Here is a 24373-nt window from a genome sequence, read left to right as displayed (position 1 = left end):
CTCCCGTTGCGGAGCACAGGCTCCAGATGTGCAGGCCCAGCGGCCATGGCTTACGGGCCCAGCCGCTCTGCGGCATGTGGGATCTTCCTGGACCGGGGCATGAACCCGTGTCCCCTGCATCGGCAGGCGGACTCTCAACCACTGCGCCACCAGGGAAGCCCAAGGTTTGTTTCTTTATCGACTATTACGTACCACTTTATTGCACAAGAAGAATTGAATCAGTTGACTTAATTATTTGTGTTTGGCCCCCATTTCACATAATCTTTAAAAGCCTTAAGAGGTCGGAACTGTAATGAATCTCCTTTGGGAAATGCTGAAGAGTGGTCTTCAATAATGCCGACAGACTAAATTCTGACAATTGATGGATTCCTCCAAATCTCTCTAAGCAAATAATATTGATTTTCTACAGCATTTAGAAAACTGCTCTCTCTTTTTTTAATCAAGAAAAAACCAAAAAACATTGTAACCAGAACCGCTTCCCCTTTCCCTGTGCCCACCAGTCTTCCTTCCCTTCCGTAAAGACCCACTTCCCACCACAGCACTCTTACCAGCGCCCCATCACCACCACCCTCCCCCTTAAGGGTGGAGGTTTTTCAGTTGTCTTTGGGTTTGTGTGTGTATGTGCTTGTGTGCGTTAGGCTAATTCATGCTGCGGAAACTGCAAAGTTCAAAAAGTAGTGAGAACATCAGAGCTGGAAAAATCACAGTAGCCAGATGTGTCTGCCATAAACTCACTACATAAATTTGATTAGAAGAAAACTACCGGAAAAAGACAAAAATAAGATAGCCTACGTATAAATCTAACTTTCAGCAAACTTTCAGGATACCTCTCTACATGCTTTCAGCAACACTAGGCTGCGGTGTCCCTTAGCTATTTTATTTGCTTTTGATAAAATGTCTTCAAGTGCCTTTGTACACTTCCTAGAGGGACAAAGGAGCCAACTTTGCAAACTGAGAAGAGACTAGATTTTCCATCTTGTCTTGAAAAGCATACCCTGCAAAAAAAAAAAAAAAGCAAGAAAACCACACGTGTTTACAATTTGAAATACAGATCAAGATAGACCTGGAGGACAAACTCTGGCCTGGTGGATGGCACATCTTCAAAGGGGGAGTGTGTGATATTTAAAAGATTCCTATAGCATTAAAAATACACTCTGACTGCACTTTACCAGCGGTTTCTCAACTGGCTAGGGCTGGCAGTCTGGTGAAGTTGTTATACAGTCTTTATTTTTCCTGTCCTGTCTGGGAGGATACTGGCACCCTAGGTCAGGGTCTCATTCCAACAAGGAGGTCCATTAATGTGTGACAGGAGGCCAGCACACCATGGTTGACGATCACTAGGGTTATCACCAAAAAGGCAAAACTGTCTGTCACTTTCTCTCTGCAAAGACATTTTAAAATATGGGGAGATTTTAAGTTACTGTACGAGTTCAGTCCTCGTGTGCTGAGAGATAGGAAGACCTTGACACCATCACACTTGCAGAAGGAGAAGGTTCTTTATGTGGGGCTCGAAGTGAACCTGCCCTTCCCAAACTGCCTCTGCTCATCTGCTCATGAACGAGCCCGGGCTCGAGCGTGTTTCTCACAGTTGCTGCCGGGGGTTCAAGATTAGTTTCGCAACGTGTAAGCAAAAGTGTCCAAAAGATCAAAGCTGCAGGAACTGAGGTTGGCTTTTCCTGAGGGAGAAGGAAGAGGATGGCTTTCTATCGCACACACCACAGGCTCTTCCTCTGGCTACACAGGCCAGAAAAGTGAGGAAAAAACAGGCTACTAGCTCATAATAATAGTTACAACAATATATTTCTTGGGGAGCTTTCTCTATGCCAGCTACCAAGGCATGGAATACCTAAGTACTCAAAACTTTTATGGGGAAGAGACTATCATTATCACCATATTACAGATAAGGAAAATGAGACCCAGGTTAGATAACAAACGAAACTAGTAAATGTCTAACCCAAGAAAAACTCAGTTCTGACTCCAGGTCTTCCTATTAACCACTATACAAAGAGGTCCCTGCCCACCACACCACCCGCATTACTGCCCTAACAACCTAACTGGTTTCCTTAGCAGGTTCCATTTGCCCCGAGCCCATTGTTTTATGTATTATAATACGGGCTGTGTAGAGTCCTTTTTTTTTCCTGTTTGTTTCATTTTTTCCCCTCCTTCAATAAAATTTAGTGGCTATTAAAAGTAATTAATCATACCAACAACCCACTTAAAAGATATGAGATCCCACCTGGTTTGTGTCATGCAAAAAAATCAACTTTCACACTTATAGTAGTTTTCCCCCTTCACTGTGTTACATAACAGTGAGGATTTCAAACAAGTTGTCAGCCCCCAAGTGATACGGCCTCCACCCAGTGGTAATCTCTCCTCTTCGCTATCTAAAGTTCTCCAAAACCTTCCTGTCTTCTTCCATTCACTGGGTATCTCCGGGGACTCAGACGCAAAGGGGACCAATCTGCTCAAACAGAATCAAATTGGATAAAACCTGACAGACAACCCGATTGGGTAAATACAAAAACAAAAATTTCAGTTAAAAATTAGACAAAGCTGGGGGCTTCCCTGGTGGCGCGGTGGTTGGGAGTCTGCCTGCCGGTGCGGGGGACACGGGTTCGTGCCCTGGTCCAGGAAGATCCCACATGCCGCGGAGAGGCTGGGCCCGAGAGCCATGGCCGCTGAGCCTGCGCGTCCGGAGCCTGTGCTCCGCAACGGGAGAGGCCACAGCAGTGAGAGGCCCGCGTACCGCAAAAAAAAAATAATAATAATAAAATAAATTTAAAAATTAGACCAAGCTGGAGAGAGCTATTTGAAATACCCCTTGAGAGTCTGTTTCGTTTTACTTCAGCATTTGAAAAGCGAGTGAGTTTGGATACACAGCCAACCTGCCATCCTACCAAGAGATAGATGCCTTTTCACTGGACTCTGAGGCAGCCTGACAAAAGTATGCTCACGAAGTCACTCACAGAATGACTTTCACAAAGTCACTCACTCCAGGATGCCTTTGAGTGATGGATCTCTTCTCTCCCAATTAAAATATGGGTTGCCTTACAACCCACATTTCAGGAATAGAGCTACTGAAAAAATAAGATATCCACTGACAATAAGTTTCTCGGGGGTTGGGGGGGGGGACCGGGAGGACTGAAACATTTCCACCAGGGGGCGCTATCCTCACTGAAAGTAAAAAATACAGAGTTCCTAATTTAAAGCTCTTTGCGAACTAACCAGCCTAAAATAAATTTTTTTTATGAGAGCTTTTAAGATGAACAATGAAATTGTCTTCAAATCTAACATTCTATAGTTAAATAAAACTTTTCTTTCCACAAAGAACAATGATGACATAACATTTCATTACGTGCCAGGCATGGATCTATGCACTTTACTTATAAACTCATACAACCTCCTCACACTATAAATATAATCCTCATTTTACATATGGAGAAACTGAGGCACAATTAAGTGACTTAACAGAGTCACCAATAGGCAGAGCTGAGATTCAAAGTCTGACAGTCCGACTCCCAAGTCCATCACTAACACATAGAAAAACACGGAATCACAATATAAGGAGATTTATTGCTGAATGTGTTTTGCTATGTCACTGATTATATCATAGTTCCAGAAATACATAAAATTAGCTTATTACTAATTCTATCACCTGACAGTAATGTTCATTGCATTTTGACATCATTTTCACTTGTACATAAATATCTATCAGTGAAGGGGACACATCACCTAAGTTCACTTATTTGTCAGATGTATGCCATTGAAAAGACCAAAATTCTAGAGTTAAGAAGTAGGAGGAGGAGAAGGATCTTCTCTGGTTAAAAGGTAAAAAGAAAAAAAAATGCAGTTGATGTAAAACCGACATAGAAGTTTTGAATCATATTCCAAATATTGACTTTATATGTTTACATATATATGCTAATGTATGACATAGGTATAATATATGTAAACACAGATGTACACCTATTATTTCTAAAATAATGAAAATAAAATACCACATACTAAACCTCAAAAAAAAAAAAAGTAGAAAGATCTGCTCTTTCTATTTTTAAAGGTTGATAATAAAGAGTATAAACTACAGGCAGAGCTATAGCTTTAAATAAAATACTCTGAGTAAATCATTTATTATTAGGACCATATTGTGACTCTCTAAATTACCCCCAGTCTTTGGAGCTTACTTTGCATTCCCCGTTATATTTCCAAACTTGGGACACATCTGTGATTCTCGAGAGGCTAGCAACGCATTTTGTAATGGGCAAATATTCAAATATTATTGGAAAAACCCCAGAATGTGTGTCTTGAGAAATGTACTGCCCCGATTTATTAGAAATCTGGAAAAAGGTATTTTATTCAGCCACAGGTAAACTTGTTTCAGACATTCAGATTACAATTTCTTTAGATAAACTTTACCAGCAATTGGGCTTTTAGTGCGTGGGGGGATGGGGGGAGGGTAGACTCACATGTGCCTTCAGTATTAAGCTTTTAGCATTCGAAGTCCTTCTAACTTAGTCCACTTCCTAATCGTTGTGCAATTTTGTAAAATTAAGGAAAGTACATGAAACAGCACAAACAAGGATCTTCACTCCAATACTGGGTGCACTAACAACACACTAAACCCAAATACCCATCAGATGGAGGCTAGTTAAATAATTATAGCATATCAACATGTTGGACCACTCGGCAATTAAAAAAAAAAAAAATGAGGCAGCTTTGCGTATACGGATATAGAAGTAGAAAAAAAGCAAGGTGCAGGATGGGAGGGAGACACAACAGGGAGGGCATATGGGGATATATGTATACATATAGCTGATTCACTTTGTTATACAGCAGAAACTAACTCAACATTGTAAAGCAATTATACTCCAATAAAGATGTTAATAAATAAATATATTATGAGCAAAAAACAAAAAAAGGCAAGGTGCAGAACAGTGGGTATAACGTGCTAGCAATTTATGTGAAGAAACATACACATAACTGGAAACACTGATTGACTCCAGGCAACATACAAGGGACTGAGGCATGGGTGTCAGAGGAAGACTTACTTTTTGAACACCCCTTTGAAAAACGTGTTTGAATTTTTTTAACCAGGTCCATGAAAGATCCTTTCCAATTATAATAGATTATAAAGTTAACATTGATAATTTAATAATCAGCTTTTAGAACTTTTAATAAAAATTAAATGGCTAAAGAAACCCTAGTCTAATGCTACCTAAAAATTAAATAAATTAATAAAAATTAAATGGCTAAAGAAACTAGTCTAATGCTACCTGATTTGTGGTTTCCTTGCTACACTCGCATCTGCTTTCTACTTGACCTCTTATGTACTGGGGACAAGTGACTCACTGCTCGTAGAAGCAGTGGCACCATTTTCCTTGATCTACCCTTTAGATACGAAACACAACAGAGGTTGTTCTGAGTCGTTTGCTTTTTGTATATATTTTACATCTGCAAGCTTTAAAATGGTAGATCCAGACTTCCTGGAAGAAGGGACAATATATTTACTTGAATATACTGACTCAGGTCTCCTCGGGTCCATACTCACCATGGCTAAGCCACAGTTATAAAGGAAGGGTGTCCAGGAAACTGCTTCCATTTTTATCCTGTTCATTCCTGAAAATCCAACAGGAGATTCTTTTCATTCTCTAAAATTCTGTTCTGTGTATAAAGCAGTATCTGGATATCTGATCTTAAATGGAAACATTACCTGAAAACAGCACCATCTTTTTAAGAACTTCAAAATTGGCCCTCTTATTTTTAGCCTTTGGGGGTGGGAGAGGATGACTAACAAAAGCTGACTGGTTCTGCTGCAGGAGTGTATTCGTTCACATCTGATTCTCTCCAGTGGGCAGAATTGTATTTCTTCTGAAGTAAAGGCAATTAGCAGAAACGAATCTCAAGTTTAAAGTCACACTTATTCAAAATGAAGTGAAATGTACGCCGTCCTATCCTAGGGCAGGTGTGGGGAGAAGCCACCCGCAGATTATGTAAGGGTTGAATGCATTCCCCAACCCCAGTTCCAACTCTGGCTCTACTAGCCCACAAGCTCGGACTTGGGAAAGTTTCTGCATCTATAAAATGGGAATACTGTCACTTCTTGTAGGGTTTTTGTGAGGATTGAATGAGATAAGGCAAGAAAACACCCAGTCTGGTGTTAATCACACATTGTTGGGGGGCGGGGCTGAGCAAAGAGATCTGAGGCCAGAACTGTACACTTTGGCAGTCTTCAGGGACCAAATTCACAGAAAGGGGCCCTTCTTGCCTTGGTCTGGATGAAGACAGAACGCCTAAGTGAGTTTTCAAAGAACTTCACTAAATACAACTGGAGGGGATGCTGGAGCTGTAGTGTAAACCCTGGTAGCAGTGTCATGAACTGTGTAGCCAAGAGGCCAAGAAAAGAAGGCAAGGGCAGTGAAAGGGTAATGCAGCCAAGAGGGAGGAGAAGATACTATCTGGGCGTGTGAGTAGGCACTGAGGCAACCAGAGCTGCTTCTGAGCTCTCGAGGCCCTCGGTCGAATGCTTGTTTATCCAGCTCCGGTCAAAGCTTACCGAGATTCGGCTGAGACACGGCCATGGACCTCTGGGGCGCTGGTGTGGAAGTGGCAGCTGGGTGGAGGTTCATATGATTCAGGGGCTGATTCATCGCCTTCCTAGGGTCTTGCCATGTGGTGATTTTTTCTATGTGACTAAAAGAAGGAAAACAATTATCTCTTTCATTGTTAGCGTTATCAATGTCATCATCACCAGTAACAACACAACAGTTAAAGGGATGCTGGCTCTTCTTGCCCTAGGACCTGCTTATACGAGGTTGACACATTGTTTGTTTTCAGCCAAGGTCAGGCTTGCCCACTTACCCTCCATCCAAGTTGGGCCACGTTGGGGATTTTGCAGGGGACTCTCTGAACATAAGTCCATGACTTAGCTGACCAGCTGCCCCTAGGTGCAAACACCCTCTTAAGGATTTTCTGCCTTACCAGGGATGGACAAGCCCCAGCGTTCCTCCCCACGGTCCAAGGAGCCTATGTTCTCCAATGCCCTGTGCTCACTGCCATTCAAGCACTGCGATACCACAGTGCAAACTCCTCTCCCAAAGCCGGACCTTGCGCTCCTGCCCGTCTGCCCTCCCACACTCTCCCAGCTCATATAATTGACATAATGAGGATGCCTCCACCTGTCCTCAGCCAAAGACAGGGCTCTTGAAACCAAACTCATAAACATCACGTTGCCGAGCTCTTACAAAGGGTAAGACACTGTGAGGTCCACATAGGCAATACATAAAACCTCAAGAAGTTTATGTTCTACCATGCAAGATACCAACTGTGTAGCTGGAGGACAGGGCAGCAGGAAATAAGGCCAGATTATGGAGAAACCCAGATGCGGAGGCATAGAGGTTTCTGAGGGAGGAGACGCGATTGGACTTTTGGTCATATACAACTTCCAGGGTGTGTTATTACAACTTAACCTCAGAGAAACGAGCATGACATCAGCTTCTACCCAGAGTTTCCGATGTGTCTGTAGAAAGATGGATGGGGGACTTCCCTGGTGGTCCAGTGGTTACGACTCTGCGCTTCCACCGCAGGGGGCATGGGTTCGATCCCTGGTCGGGGAACTAAGATCCCACATGCCTCGCGGTGTAACCAAAAAGAAAAAAAAAAAAAAAAAAAAAAGATGGGTGGGACATCTAGCTTTGCCTGCCTCCCTCCAGACCACATCTTAAGTCACTTCTGGTGCCTTAAAGACCCTGTGCCACTCCATAAACTCTTTTTTGAGAGTTCATTACATTTTTCTTTTAAAGATAAGCATATTCATTTGGTGCCACAATTCTTGTTTTATGAACTGTATCAGAGATCTTTCTGTATTTATCAAGGACAACGAACTTTGATAGCAGAAGCTGAACGTCAGCCCTTTGTTCCAAGCCTTGTAACTAGGTTGTCTCTCCCAAACCAAAGGGCAATGTCAACCGCACACACTATAGACCTTTCTGGATCCACGTGAAAAGGAGAGAGCTTGCTCCTTTCAAACACACCTTGCTTTTGAATAACAATGGCTTCCTTTGAATCCTCAGCTTAGGAAACCACTATTAGTATCATTAGGCTAAATCCTAAATCAGTGCTATCTCCTACACTGGAGCTGTATTTATCTTTTAGTTTGCTTCTGTTTCCTCACATCTGAATACTGCCACGGCTAAAATTCTTCAGATTTCTTCATCCCAGACTGGAAGTTATTGCCATGGGGAGCTCATTCATTGCCTTGAGTGAAAAGTTGGATGTTTTCCCAAGAAGGCCTTTAAAATGAGTATGATTAAAAAAAAAAAAAAAAGTCAGCTTCCCTAAAGGAGGCAGAATTAAGTTTAACTGTTGAGTTTCATACTATAGGAGCCATCAGTGGTCTTTAAAAAATAATCAAAAATAAACTGGGAGGAATAAAAATTAAAAACCAAGACGATTTTGTTAAGAAAAACACAAACGGGGCGGGGGGTGGGTAGGGGGCTGAACTACAGAGATGAAAGTCAATTACCTAAGCCTAAAGGAAGAAACAACGGTCTTAGTTACACCTTCAAGTTTAATAATTGTAATTCTGTTCAAAGCTTGCATAAAATCCTTTGTCAACTTTTGGTCCTGTGAAGACTCATAGCCAGCCTCAGGGGGTCTGTCACAGGCCTTCCAAGTGAGGAAACAATTGATGAGGATTTCAAAATTAAGCTCCCTTTAGCAAAGTAATGAGTGAAGAAACCCTTTGACTAACTATTCCTTCAGGACTCTTACTACTAAAACATGTTTTCCCAAGGTAGGCATGTCCTACAGAAATACTTTCCACTGTGGTACCAGGAGGGGAAGTATCCTTCTCCCTTTCGTGAGCCTTTCTTAGAACCTCTGGCACCATGGATATCGATACTGTGGTAGAAGCAGCATGCGTGCAGCCCCGGTGAGACGCAGTGACATACACCGTACAGTGGAAGACATTTAAGGACGCTGCTGTGTACAGACACTCAGCTATCTGTCAGTGGTCGGAACTATACAGGAACCCGAATGATGCATTCCCAAATGCCAGTCCCCCACCCTCCCCTCCCATTCTGAACAAGTGGGCTGGGATTCCCAAATCTGGGGAGATCAGAAAGGCCCGCACCCAAAGTGGTAGAGGAACTCAGCTTGCCTGAGGACTGCCACCACGGCTGGCCAGCCTCCATCCCCTGGGACCGAGGTGAGGGCTTTCTGGGGGAACACTCTGGCCCTCATTCCGATAGATCCGACCCCAAAGATGCACAACTCAGCCGCGGCTTCAAGCCCCAGAACTCCCCCAGGACCGTGGGAGTCTCCGCAGCCCACCCTTCAAACTCCACACCCAGCCAACGCTTTTAAAGGAGTTTTGTTCCCAGCGGGTTTGTTAATTAAAAGTGTCACTCACTGTATTCCCCAAAGACTTGAGTACAAGAGGGAGCCTTTCATACGTGAGCAGTTCTCATTGCTCTGAAACAACTCTGAGAAGAAAAGCACTCCAACTCCCAGCCTCTGCACATCCGTCGACCCCACGGCAGCTTTGCTCTAAACCTCAGTTTATGTGATGTCCAGGGCGGCTCCTCGTCTGAATGCCAACAGCAAGGGCACTGCTCACAAGAACTTAATCCACTGCTCATGGTTTGATTTGAAAACTAAATTCTCTTATTGTTCACATCACTTAGCTCCCCTCACCCCATTCCCAAACGTAGGATAAACCACCCGCTATTCCATACTGCTGTCTCATCTCTGCTCCTTCTCTGAGCTACTGAGTCACTTCCTTTCCTGTATTTCTCAGTGCAGCCTTACTGTTTGCCAGGACCCACAGTTTAGCTAGACTAATCCCCACTTCCCTACTACTCCCACCCCTCCCTGATGTCACTCCCTTAAAGAGTCCACTTCAAGAAAATGTCTAAGGGAAAAAAGAAAAAAAAAAATCGATAGGGCTTCCCCGGTGGCGCAGTGGTTGAGGGTCCGCCTGCCGATGCAGGGGGCGCGGGTTCGTGCCCCAGTCTGGGAGGATCCCACATGCCGCGGAGTGGCTGGGCCCGTGAGCCATGGCCGCTCAGCCTGCGCGTCCGAAGCCTGTGCTCCGCAACGGGAGAGGCCACAACAGTGAGAGGCCCGCGTACCGCAAAAAAAAAAAAAAAAAAAAAAAATGTCTGCAAGGGTTTCACATGGAGGCCTGGGGTGGTGTGCAGCGGAAATGGTACCTGAAAGAAAGATAATCAGGCCCCCTCTTCCTTTGGGGGCCCCTTTGACCACTACTTCCCATGCTGCCTTTCTTCACAGTCTCATAAAGGACAAACCTCCAACCACATCAGGGTCTGTGATGTCCAGGTCGGCAAAGAGCCTCAGCTCTGAGGACCTGCATTTTGCCCAGGGGCAACAAAGGTCAGCATTTCTCTGAGAAGATATTTGGCTGGAAATGGTAGCTTATGGAAAACTGTGCTGTGTTAAATAATTTTTCCTTCTGGAATTAATGTGTTCTTCAATAAAGACACAAGTTGAGAAAGTCATTTTATGTATTAGGAAAATTCTATGTTGGGGGTTAGAATGTCATGGAAATCAGTGGGGAGGGGCAGCATTACCACCCTCTCCTATCGGCCTGGCCCCTCCCATCGGCCTCCAGGGGATTGTTAATTTAGCTCCTATTTCCTCCCTTCCAGCCCCCTGCATGACCTTTCACCTTGATGAGGGCAATGGCCTCCAGGCTTCTCCAGTCTCTCAGGTTTTCCTCTTGCCCTCCATCCCTTCCCCACCCTCCCTATCTGACAATCCCTTCTTTAACCCACCTCCAGACTCATCCCAAGGACAGCTGGGATCCAAGTCACCCCCGGATCCTTAGTCTCCCCTGGCCATTGACAGCCTACTGGGAGACAGCATGAGGCACTATGGCCTCTGGAAAGACCACAGGCTTGGAGTCACACATACCTGAGTTTTCATGTAGCTCTGACCCTGTGTGACCTACGTGGACAAGCCATTTAACCCATCCTAGTCTCAGCACCCGTATCCGTGAGACAGGTAAAAAAGAACAAGTGCTCCGGTTCCTCCTTGCAAGGGTGAAAAAGGTCTGCTCTGGGAAACCTGTAACCACCAAAGTCACCTGCCAATGTCATGACCAGTTCACTGGGCTTCCCCTGCTCACTTCCTCAGCAAATAAATCCCCAGAAGACAGCTCCAGCCTCCAGCCCAAGGCTGGCAACGTTTGGTTCAAGTTTATTCAACAAGTGTGGATTGTGTATCTATTGTGCACGTGCACTTGGTAGGCATATAAATGAAAAGCATTTTGTAAATATAAAATCCTGACTGGCAGCAGAACCATGAAAGGCAAAGATAAAATCTTATCTGTAAAAATAGAATCCACCGACTTCTTATAGCCCAGGAAAAGGCCTGGTGTTTTTGGACGAATTTACCCTCCAGTTCATGACCTATTACACTAACTTTATGGAAGGAAGCCACACAACAAAGACTTTCTGAAATAGAGAAGGCCTATGCAATCCATTTTGTATTGCTGGAAGCATACAGAGATATAAAAATAGGAATGATTATAAGTGCTTAATTTTGAAAGAATTTAGAGTTCGTAGCAACATAATAAGCGGCTTGCTCATTTCTATGGGCAAAGATTTCATCCAAATATAAGTGTTTGGCCTTTTTCCTCCTTCTCCTCTCCTAATATATTAGAGTTTCACATTAGTTAGTGTCAGAAATTACTTAGGGCTCCCTACGCTCAACAGAGCTATTAGGGCAGGACTTAGAAGCAGCGTCTTCTTTTCTACCACCCAGGCCCAGCTAGGTGGTTAAAGAGAACCACACCAAAGAGATGGGAATTTAGAGGCAACCTGGGGTCATAAAACCAAGGCTGACTGGCTCAAAACTCAGTTCACACTCAGCGCTGCTTGGCTTCATCCCCTGGCCAATCCCCGTTTCTCTTTAACCTCTCCCCTCATTCTTTCTTGTTTGGGGGGTGTTAATATTTCTCTTCCAATGGAACATAAGCTCTTTCGATCATAGATAGGACCCTAGGGGTGGAGCAAGGTGTCCTGCATATTGTAGGCACTTGAAAAACAATACTCCTGCAACCCCCCCATAATATTCACAAGACCAATCGAGGGCAAAAGTAAATCATCTTACTTTTAAAAATCAGACATTACAATTTTTTTTGACTTACCAGGCCAATTCACCACCCTCTTAATGTTCTAACAAAAGTATATATACACTGAAGATTATGTGCTTAAAAACTGCTAACTGAAATAGCTTTGCAGCTAGCTTGTTGTGAACCAGTTCAATTAAACTCATCAGTGTTAAAAATGAAAACTGACACAGATTTGCATGAGGTTGATAATTTCCCAGACAGGGCTTGCCAAGTAAACTGGAACCACTGTCAGCAGACAACAAATATTATGCCAATGTTTAAGCCTATACCAGATGGCAAGAAGAGTTGCCCAAGACTCACATTAAAGTTTTGAAAATCTTCCGCCAGTAGAATTAAAATACAAACACTAAAAGCTGGTTTACTTTTATATTGTATTTCAGGGATAAATGCTGCCTGTGTTTCAATCACATTAAACATGTAGGCAGTGTGTTCTGATTTAAATTTCAAGACCTAGGAAATGACACATCACATCTTACTCATACCTTGCATTCCTCTGAGTGGCGCCTTTTGTGGCACTTTGTTTTCTGCCAGTGATACTTAGCTCTTCCGACTGACACCAGAGGTGGGTCTTAACCACAAGAACAAAGACAGCTGGAATACACACTTACTAATTCTCCCAGGCCCAGAGGCACACTCTTTCTTAGTTCCTCTGCTGTCACCAAACCCAGAGAGAAGTGGGAGCTGATCACAGTGCGAGCCCCACGGCAGTGGTAGCTCAAAGCCCACGTTTAAACTGGCAACCCGATCTGATTAGTAGCCATCAGTAAATTGTTCCCCTCTGTTTAACCCTATCAGCCCAGCTGGTTCACGGGAACTTGTCTTCTGAATATACTGACAATTGGAAATAAAGTGCTGGCTCTCCACCTGACTGAACAGATCCGTAGCTAATGTTTTATTTTCTTTCTAAAGCCACCAGTCTCCCTCCCAAGTTGCCATCCTTCCTATTGTCACCCCAATTGATGATTCTTTGTCCCAAAGCAGCTTTCACAGCACTACAATTGGTTACAATTCTTACTCTGTTCTGCCCAAATCTTAAACGTCACCACCTCTTGCTAGCCCGATTCCTAAGAAGAGAAGATACAAAGAGGTAAAAAGTCAGGCTGCAAATGTACCTAGCGGACACATCCATTAGCAAAACATTCATATCATTCACAGATTAAGTCCGAAAGCTATAAAAACTGACTCTCTCATGTCGTACAATAAAGGTGACTGTTCACACAACAAAAGTGTGTTGGCTGAGAAAGTTCATCCTTTGAAACCACAGGTAATTTATAGTTAAAAGGTTCCGGTCAGATTTTCACTTCGGCAGCTCATCAGACATGGCTGCAGTCTGTGACACAGGACTAATAACTCATATATAAGTAGGGAATTTTTTAGGATCCTCTAATAAAAGATGATACCAGACCAGAAGCATTATTTTGGTGCACGCTTCTGGTCTCTACCATTCACTTGCCAATTCAAAAAATTTCAGAGTTCTCTGGAATTCCGAATGAATGGCAGGGATTGTATTTTTAACTACCAGGCTCTAATCCTCGACTTCCATCCCAGCAGTGCCAAGAAGTCTCTACGTGTTTAAATTAGCCCCAGTAGGAGCCGCAGCAGCGTGAAAGGTCGGCGGGCACTTCCGCCGCGGCCAGCTGTGGGCATCTATCTACGTGAATCCTATCCACAGAGGATCACCAGCTTTTCTGCAAGTTCATTCCTGAACCTGCTCGGCCCAGGCAGAAGCTGAGTCAGGGAGAGCTGCTGTCAGCCCCGAAGTGCAGAGTGAGCCCACGTGAGGCTGTAATATACGTAGTTCCTTCCTGCAGGGGTTTATTTACCAGCGTTTTGTCCCTGGGGCGGGAAAGTAGGGGACACTATGAATACACCACTTTTGGAGAAAGCCTCTTTGGGAAGCGGGTGACTCATGGACACAGCCCCAAGGTGTGACTCACTGACCTCGCCTCGTAGGTTGAGCTATTGTGTGAGGCACCCCGTCATCCCCGCGGAGGTCTCCAACGCCACCCGACCGGGGCAAAGCTGACTTGGTCTCTGCAAACTGGGCCAGCTCTTGCTTCACCTCATTTTTCCTATTCCCAAAAAAAGCAAGAAGAAAAAGGACTGCGTTTCTGTTTGCTTGTTTGCCTTTGGCCAAGCACCCGATTAAAGAACTTTGGCTGTATTGCAATTGTATTACCAACGCTTAGCCTATTTTTTCGCTTTTCATATTAGGATCAATAATGATATTAAAAGATTTATAAATCACGTTGCTTCTTGTGTTGAAACCAAACAACAATGTAAGAGTTTATTTTACCACTCTTTATTATTTTATTATTTCCAGGCATCAAGTATAAAATATGTACTTGGTACCTCTTTTCCCACTTTTTCCTTTTTCACAAACAAAAATATGGGATGGGAATGAGGAGAAGTGAAGAAAAGATGAGGTTCCTAGTGAATAGAGAATTCTAGAATTATCAGAGGAAGTGAAAGGCACTCATCCGTTCATTCAGTTCGTTCAACAAGATGCATTTACACTGGCACTGCATCTTCCACGAGGATTCAGTTCCAAAATCAGTTTTGGCAAATGCGGAGTGTGGTGAAAATGACCACTGGATATCCTTTAAATGGCCCATAATGTACAGTCTGCTCAGCTTCGCGTATATTGTAAGGTCTTTCAATAAGCCCAACACAGATGGATCCTTCCAGAGTTAGGACACGGTACTGTTTCTACAGCCCAGCTCCAGATGAAGTGATGCTGTCCCCAGATACCTGTGTTGGGATTTGGTAGGTATGGAGAGTTGAATTCATGCCACTTCAATAGGCATATGGTCCTGAATGCCTGCAGTGTCCTTTCCTCTGGGATGGACGGAACAGAAGATGATCTAGCGTGGGCCCTAGGAGCTGGCAATCAGGTGGCTAGTGGCAACGAAATAAAGGGTGGTGTGGAGGTTAACAGAGCACAGCCCCTATTATTATTGTTATTATAAATGGTCCAGAGCCTGACATTCTGTCTTGATAGCTGCATGTTAGATACGCTCCCCATATCAGCTGCATCTGACATCTGGGAAGCAGCTTTAATCTCGCGATCAGTATTTTAAAGAATTTTTTTTAAACCACCGAGCTACTTTAAGTGCTCAAATACTTTGAAAGTTGTTTTTCCAGGCTTTCTGTGCCCAACACGTGTTTCAACGTGTTGTTTTTCCAGTTGTTCTTAAATGGGACATTGACACACAGCTTCTTCTAATGGGGCCAAATGAACTAAATGTCACTTGCCCAAAGAAACAGGGCAAAACCTCCTAAAAACCAAAAATTCTTTGGGGTTAGTCTAGTTTCTCCTCTATTCATGTGGGGAGAGTCAATCCCTTTTTGTTGGTTTTTTTTTTTTAATTCTGGGAAAGGGATGAGCCACCCTGGGCTCTGGGTGTCAGTCACTTTCTGCACATGTTTGAAAGACAAGACACATGGAATTAGAGAAAAGACTGGCACGAACCCCAACCCCAGTCTGGAGAAAGGCTGGAGGTGCTTTTCACAGCCCGCATCTCATTTCGCAAGAAACGATTTGGAGGATGGAAGACAAAAGAAGGGGAGTTGAGTTAGGCTTCCCAGGCAGGGAGGGGAGAGGGACATTGGAGGCCTTGCAGATAATCACCGGGCAACACTGCTTATGTTTCCTGTAAACTCAGCCCACAATGTCTCTTTACATGTATTTCTTGGCATCTCTGGTTGAAAGCATCACCCAAATGAGGCAGTACTGCAGTAGCTTTGAACTTTGCCTCTGCAATTAACCAGTTAAGAGACCACTGAAACTTTACTTAGCATCTCCAAGCCTCAGTTTCCTCCACTGTAAAACAGGCATAAGAACATCCTTTCATGAGGTTGTTTTGAATATTTCATCCAATAACAAAAGTAAAACACCCACTCGTGAGTGCCAGACACACATGACACTCTATAAATATTAATTCTTCTTCTTTCTCTCATGAAAATGTATCCCAACTTTTTACAAAGAGCTGAGGAATTCAAATGCAAAAAAAATCTGCAAACACCCTAGGGTACAATGAACCCAAGAAAATGGGGGAAAATAAGAGTGGACATCCATTCACTGAAAAACCTACAGATTTATTTGATTTCACATAGAGTAGCTAGTTAATAATTGATCTAGAGACAAAAACATTCTCAAAACACAAATGAACTAGCAAACCACCAGCCTCAGTGGCTCCTTCACCACCACCCCTCCTCCCACCCTGCATTCTAATAATAACAACTCTCAGATCCCGTGTAAGAAAAGGCCAAAGCTGAGATTCCTCTAGTGCCCTCATTGGGCACTTTTAGCAGTGATGAGCATCCCATGTCAGCACAAGACTTTCAGCCTCATGTATAAAGTAGAAAGGATTTCAGCTTCAAGCGAAAAGCAAAAGACTGAATACTAGAAAAAGAGTATCTAATGGCTTTCCATCCTTCCTAACAGAAACGTTCAAGAAGTTTTACACTAATTTAGTTTTTCAATCACTTACAGGGTGACAAGAGTTCACCCCCATAGCTCACCCCAAAAGGTAGGGGTACAGATTAGGTACAGAAATGCAAGAAGACTTGAAGTTTCTATGACTCAACAAAATGGAAAAACAAATTTAGCCTAAAAAGTACTATAGTTTTATACAAAGCATGTTAATGCAAACTTCAAAGAGAGTTAATGTTAATGTTAATCAAAAATATACTACGGTTTTAATCTTTTGTATTTAACAAAGAACAGAAATATGGATCTGTTTCCATTTTTTATGACTTATTTCCCCATCTAAACCCCACTGTTCTTCACTAAAGTAGCTGGTATTAATTCTCATCTTAAAAAATATCTATTTCTGTGCATGTAATTTTTATTTTGATAAGACTTTAAACTTATAGGAAACTTGTAAGAATATACAAGGTACTGTCACCTACTGATTCACCAACTATCATATTTTTTTCAAAGAAAGATGGGGGAAAAAAGGCTAAGATATCTGAATAACCAAATTAAGGAACAGAGTGACACCAAGTTTGTTAATATCTAAACAAAAGCAATAAAAATTTGGCAATAATGATGACCCTTAATATCCTTTCACAGAAGGAGAAAACAGACCCCACCCAAGAGGAGGAAACCCCAAGCAGAAGATTCCTTTATTTTTGGAGCTACTGATGGCCATGCCACAGTGTGACAGAAATCAAACATCTATATATCTGAACAGACGTGGGCTGAACAGCTTCTTCACTGTGCCTTTTTACTTAACTGGCAGGGAAATTTTTCAGACTGGGAGGGAGCCACCTTACTTGGGTTCGTTTATTAATTCAATCTCCAAATAAGTTTTCTTAGAAGTGGAGGAAACATGTGTGAACAGCGTTTGAATTCTCAGCCAAATGTCCTTCTAATATCTGGAAGGAATGCTCTACTTGTACAGACATCAATTTTGAAGAAAAAACTGTAAATATATCAACACCCGCCACATCAACCCTCTGAAGAATGTGTGATTTAAACAAAAGAAAGAACACAGCTTCAGGAAAATCGCTTTAAAAATGCTCATCCAAGAACCCACAGCCTCATTAAGGGTCACTCTTGCATATTACTGAACTTAACTCGGTAACCTCTTTCTGGAGAGTAGTTTGTCAGCACATTACAAAACCTTTAAAAAGCTTTGAACCAGAAACTCCACTTCCACGAAGCTTATACCAAGGACACAGTTAGAGAGATATGGCAGAGATGGCCAGCTGCTTCTGAATATCTGCTCTCCCTCTCTTCTGGGTGCTAAGTGTGGCCAAGAGACTAAGTTCTAGACACTAAACAGAGTGCTGTGTGAAATTCTGGGGAAGTTCTTTAAATGGAAGGGATACACAAGCTTTTCTGCTTTCCACCCTTCTTTCTTCCAGCTTGGAATGTGGACGTGATGGCCAGAGCTACAGCAGCCCTCTTAAATCATGAGGAATGAAAGCCACTCATTAAGAAAAACAAAGTAGAAAAAGACAAGTACCTGTGCAGCCATCACATCAGCCCTTGATCACCTTACCTTAACATTAGAGATAAATAAATAATCTCATTTCACATCCCTGTTAATCATAAACATAATTCCAAACCAATACAACAAGTATGCAAAATGTATGTGCAGGGATGTCCATTGCAGTTTTGTTTATATCTTAAATGTGTCAAATGGTTAAATAAATTATGGTTCAGCTAGACCATGGAAGACTGAACAGACATTATAAATGACACAGATCTATATTTGTTAAACTGCAAAGATGTTCACAATATATTGCTAAGTGAACATGATCCTATTTTGGTTAATATACATACATATGAATAAGGGGAAAGTAGGTTTCATTCATATCTTTAGATTTGTTGATACTTCCTCCATTTTGTACAATAAGCATTATTTCTCAATCAGAAAAAAGGAGAGAAAGAATGAGAAAAGCTATCTTCCCCCACTCCAAGTAAACTCACTTCCTGCTTAAAAAATCATGTTGCATTCCACTTTTGAACCTAAAACTGCTAATTACAGCCTCCGAGAATAATTCCACAGCTAGAGTGTAGGGTTGAACATCTGTGAGTCCCTCAACTTTGAGCTGGAAAAGGCACCACCATAATACCCCTCTGAGTGCTTAGCCTAAAGGTGCTGTGAACCACGGAGGGGCACAAGGGGGCCGGGGGGTGGGGGGAGCAGTAGAAGGAAGGGATAAAGAGGATCAAGGGAAATTCTATAATTAAGCAATATTTCACGGCTGCCTCTGGCAGCTGTTTGAGCAAGGTGGGGGGACGCTGAACGAGGCGTCAACAGACGGAGCAGCTCTGTCCTCGGACAGATCAAGCGGGGCCTGTCATCCCGAGCACTGTCTACACTTCACGGGACAATCTGGGGCATCTTATATCCAGCACCTGTCAGCTTTGGAGACTCCCAGCTGCGGTGCTGTTACTCCTGTCATCTGCCTAATCCAGAAGGGAGAGGCATTTACTGTCTCTCAAAAGATTAGGTTGAAACTATCTTTGATTCTTCTTATGAAAGAGAATGCATGCCTCATGTCACTGTGTTTGTTTTCTTCTCATCCCTCCTGACTTTCTTCTTTTCTTATTAAAGGAATAAACCTACCCTTGCAGCTGTATTTTTCATTTTTTAACCCCACGTTAATTATATAGTCGCTCCAAATAAGGGTTTAAATTTAGTCTGATGACCAACCCCAGGGCTCTTTCTCCTCCCGCTCTGAGGCACATCCTGCCTGCAGCCCTGCTACGCAGTTCCCACTGACTTGCAGAGGAACTCTGTGTAAAGAATGAAGCAGGATAAAGATGGGAATAATGGTCAGAGGAAATGGTATGGAATATTTTCTCTACAGGATGCGTTTAGATTTTTCCTTCCCATGAGACTGTTTTTTAAAGGGTGTTGAAATTGAAGGAGACTTTAAATAAGCTTTCAAGTTCTCAGTAGTTCCAATATTGTATTGAGTATGCAAGACCCACAGCAGATAATCAAAAACTACTCATGGAATAAACGACTAAGAAAAGGAAGGAAGGAAGGAAGGAAAGCATTTAATGAGTTTTCTTTAACAAATCATTTTGCTTCTCACTGTCTGTATCAAATGAATCTTACGCATATCTTATGTATCCTTACGTATCAAGTGCTCAAAAAACTCAGCCAGGAAAACGTGTTCTTTACTGGTCCCTGGGAGGACATGAAATCTAGAGGATGCTGTAACATCCTCTAAAACAAATGAAATCACTATCAGTTCATTCTTGTTTGATTCAGCAAAGTGGTCAACTGAACCACCACCGAGTGCCACCCACCATGGCTCCTGAGAGTGCACCGCCTTGGGCATATAGCAGACACTTAATAAATAAATGCTTTTTGTTGTTGTTGTTATTTGGCCGTGCTACGTGGCTTGTGGGATCTCAGCTCCCCAGCCAGGGATTGAACCTGGGCTACAGCAGTGAAAGCGCCGAATCCTAACCAGTAGACCACTAGGGAACTCCCAATACATAAATGTTTGTCAAATGAATGAATAAGTGAACAAACGAATGAATGAAGTGGTACTAATATTTATTAATAATGACAGTCATGATAATACTGATTCATTATTAGTCATACATCATAATATTCACAATAATGATGGCAATAATAATGTCTGAGAGCGACAGTTGGCATGTATATAGCATTTTATAGCTTCAAAAATTATCTTAATTTGGGCTTCCCTGGTGGCGCAGTGGTTGAGAGCCTGCCTGCCGATGCAGGGGACGCGGGTTCATGCCCCGGTCCGGGAAGATCCCACATGCCGCGGAGCGGCTGGGCCCGTGAGCCATGGCCGCTGGGCCCGTGCGTCCAGAGCCTGTGCTCCGCAACGGGAGAGGCCACAGCAGTGAGAGGCCTGCGTACCGCAAAAAAAAAAAAAAAAAAAAAAAAAAAAAAAATTATCTTAATTTGATCCTCACACAGCAGATTTACTAACTTCCATTTTTAAGATCCAGAAACTGAGTTGGGAAAAGTTAAATGGCTTAAAAAATTTCCTGAGGTTCTATGTGACCCAGCAGAGAGCCCAATCTTGCTCTCAGAGTCGCATCTGGGGCTTTTTTCCATGACATGTTACTGCCTTGTGAACCCAAAGAGGCTGACGCAAATAACCTGGACCCTTAGGAAGGAAGGAAAAGAGGGTATGGACTGGTGCTGCTGATAGCCTGACTCAGTCCTGGAACAACAGCCCCTTACAAACTCAGTCCTTCGGAGGAAAGGACCCCACAAGATAGATACCCCACCCCACCCCCATCTTGCTTCAGTAACACACCACCATCCCTCCTCATCCCTCCTGAAGCCCTTGAGACATGGAGTGTGTATACTGGCCTGCAAGGTTGACCTTTTAACTGGCCTGTTTTTTTTTTCTTTTTTTGCGGTACGCGGGCCTCTCACCGTTGCGGCCTCTCCCGTTGCGGAGCACAGGCTCCGGACGCGCAGGCTCAGCGGCCATGGCTCACGGGCCCAGCCGCTCCGCGGCACAGGGGGTCTTCCCGGACCGGGGCACGAACCCGCGTCCCCTGCATCGGCAGGCGGACTCTCAACCGCTGGGCCACTAGGGAAGCCCTAACTGGCCTGGTGTTAATCAGGCCCATCCTGTCAAGAAAAGGGACTCCCGTGACAGTAAAACAAATTAGCTCCATGTGATCCTGTAGCTGGTGCTAGGGAGGAAGGAGAGGAAGAAACACAAGTACTACTTCAGAAATGTAAACCAAACACAAAGCCAGACTCCCTGCTATCACTTAAAAGGAAGAGGTAAAAGGACTCTGAAGATGGATTTGGAGACGCAAAGGTAGCAACCGAGCATGCCTGCCTTAAGCAGGGCTCCAAACCAGAGCTGGGGCTGTTAAAGGTCCCGCGTCCCGTAAAGTTTGTTCCTTCAGAAAATCTGACAAGAACAGCTTCAGCCTGATTTGTCTTTGGTCTTCATTAATGTCGAGTACTAGGGAAAATATTCAAATAGGGTTGATGTTCCATAAATGTGTTCATTCTATAATACTTTAGGTTACTGGCTTTTATAATTGACTATAACTATAATTACTTAAGTGAAATTCAACATGTAGATGAATCTTTCCTACTTAATCATTTTATGGGGAGAAAAAGAAATATTGGAGATAATTCTCGTTTTCCTAAGCTACTCCCTTTTAGCTCTTCATAATATTTTACATTTTTAACATTTACACAAAGTACATTTTTGTAATGTGCTCTGAAATGAAAATATTAGAAGAAACAGCCCAGAACTATGAGGATTTGCGTTCATTTTAAATGACTTTTTGAGAAAAGGTTCATAGTTTGCATAGTCAGACACATAATAAATATGATTTTAATACAAAGTACAGGAATATGTACACGTTATCATATGTTGTCTAACGTGAGAAAAGGAACGTCTATTATTGCACGGAAATGAAATCAGGAGGAAAATGACAGAAACACGACTTTTCATGACTATCTAGATAAACTATCTGTATTTTCTTATTTTGCTCCAAAATTTTCCTTGAACAAATTTTTGTCAACATGTTCCTACAAAAAGAGGTTAAGATAAGCCCGGCAATCGAGCTTTGGTCTGGAAAATTGCCGTAATCCTGATAACAACTATTTTGACAAAAAGATGAAAATGAAAGTGTGCCCTAAGGTGCAGGCATGGGGGGGGGCGAGGCGGTAATTAATACTAAGTCACTGTGAGGTAATTAGGGGGAAAGACACTTCTGAGTCTGCCAACAGCATCACTGCGTGGGTGGACCTCATCTGACATTTCAACCTAAAATCAACTTCTCAGGTGACAAAAGCTTTGGGGCTCAGTCACACTGGTTGTGAGGAGAGGCAGTTATGGGCAGGGTACCCTCAAGTACGTTCTATGGGATATTAGCCCTAGAAGATAATCCCCCAAGATTGCACCCTAAAAGGTTTTGTTATCAAGTTAGTTTGGGAAACACTGAATGTTAGATTTCCCCCCCTAAAATTTATACAATATATATGCATTATTATAAAAGGCTCTGTGTTTAAATTAGCTTACCTAACGTTTCTCTAATTTATTTTAGGTGTAATCTTTTTCTCACTTTATTAATATGCTGTAGAATACATTTTAGGAATTAGAATATACCATTTGTGGTACTTATGCCAAGCATAGCTTCAAATTAAGTCCAGCAGCATAGTCTGAACACACAATATACTTCAGATATTATAGCAATATTTTTATTGCTGTAGTAATATTTTTCTTGTTGGCTACCAACTGACCAGAACTAAAAAACTCTAGGCAGTTCCCATGCAGAGTCGGTGGGCAAATGTGGGCGTGATGCTATGAAGCCATGATTCCAAAGCATCCTAATGACAGAGTTTATTCAAAGCAGAGTTCATGTAGATTAGAGAGAGAGAGATAGAGAGAGGCATATATAAGCATGTGTGTGTGTGTGTGTGTGTGTTTAAAAAAGTGAACTGAACTGTTTGTACCCAGAAGCTTTTTTTTTTTTTTAAACATCTTTATTGGAGTATAATTGCTTTACAATGGTAGCACCCAGAAGCTTTTAACCTTCTTCCTTACTTTAACATCGGGAGCCTGTAAGTATCTGTCTATTCTTAGTGTGCTTTCAAAATGTAGCTTCCCTTGGCTGGGGTCACAGCTGCTGCAAAGCACTCTGGGTGGCTCCTCTCCATCCCCTTGAAACAACTGGTGGGAACCCAGCACTAGGCCATCAACCCAGCTGTTCAATCTCACTTTCTAACTTTAGCAAGTCACTTCAGAACTAATGTCACTAGGGCATGCCACATTGAAAACCACACCAGAGAAGGTAGATTCTTCCCCCCCGCCCCCCAGAAAAAAATCCAGGCACACAGATCAGTCACACTCAGGTACCTACAGCAATACTACCCAGATGCAAATATAGGACCCACCTGACCTGATGGATGTGGGTCATCTAAGAAGGCTTCACTGGACACCTCTCTACCCAGTTCAGCCCATTAGAAGGATACCTGTTAGCAGCTGCAGAGCCCAACAGCCTAGAAGTCCGTGAAAACGAACCTTGGGTCAAGATACTCGCACATACACTGTGCTATCAGCTTTCCTACTAGAATGCAGGATGCATGCCTTTCCACATTGTTAATGTACCATAAAATTGTCACGAAAACCTCATAATGTAATTACTTGCATTTAATTGATTATACATGCCCCCAGCCTTGTTTTCTTTCTTTTTTTAACTGCATGCTCATTGTAATGACTTGTCCCAAAGCCAAGTGATTTCAGAATTATTTGACTGTTTATTATCCTTTGAGAGTTACTAATTAAAATACTTTCCTCCAGTGAAAAGAGTTGCTCTTTTCCTGAATTCGCTTCGGGATGCTCACCCCTGAGGAGAACTCCAGGAATGCCTTGCTAAGCTCCCCTGTAACTGACGGCCTCCATTGTTAACATATGCGCGGGCTTAAAAAACATTAAGCGACTTACACAAATGGAAACAAAATGCCCTTTGAGTTCTATTGATAACTTAACCTTTAGCGTTTTGGATTAAATCCCTTTTCTCGGGGAAGCAGGGGGAGCCACTGAATGAAACCATTATGTAACACATTGTTGTGGGAATTATTTTGTGTGAAAATATATACAGTATATCATCTAAAATGTCTTTGATTGACGGTGGGTTTTCATAATTCCTAACTACAATATACATATCTTTTATTGCTTCTCTAATTTGTGCTCCCTTTTTTAGGGAAATAGAAGTAATTTTGAGCAGGCAAA

At 42.8% G+C, this 24373-nt stretch overlaps 1 protein-coding gene across 2 annotated transcripts in view; it reads right to left on the bottom strand.

The window, feature by feature from the left end:
* The window catches only part of WWTR1 (WW domain containing transcription regulator 1), a 203636-nt gene that overhangs the window by 46468 nt on the left and 132795 nt on the right, over positions 1-24373 (bottom strand). For both annotated transcript variants that reach the window (XM_060298500.2, XM_030873257.3), the window contains one exon: positions 6551-6687. In XM_060298500.2, the coding sequence (XP_060154483.1) occupies positions 6551-6687 (137 nt within the window). The remainder of the gene's footprint in view (positions 1-6550; positions 6688-24373) is intronic.

Source organism: Globicephala melas, chromosome 4 (genome assembly GCF_963455315.2).
Source record: "Globicephala melas chromosome 4, mGloMel1.2, whole genome shotgun sequence".
NCBI lineage: Eukaryota > Metazoa > Chordata > Mammalia > Artiodactyla > Delphinidae > Globicephala > Globicephala melas.
Note: the sequence above shows the minus strand (reverse complement) of the source record. Positions and strands in the feature narration are given on the sequence as shown.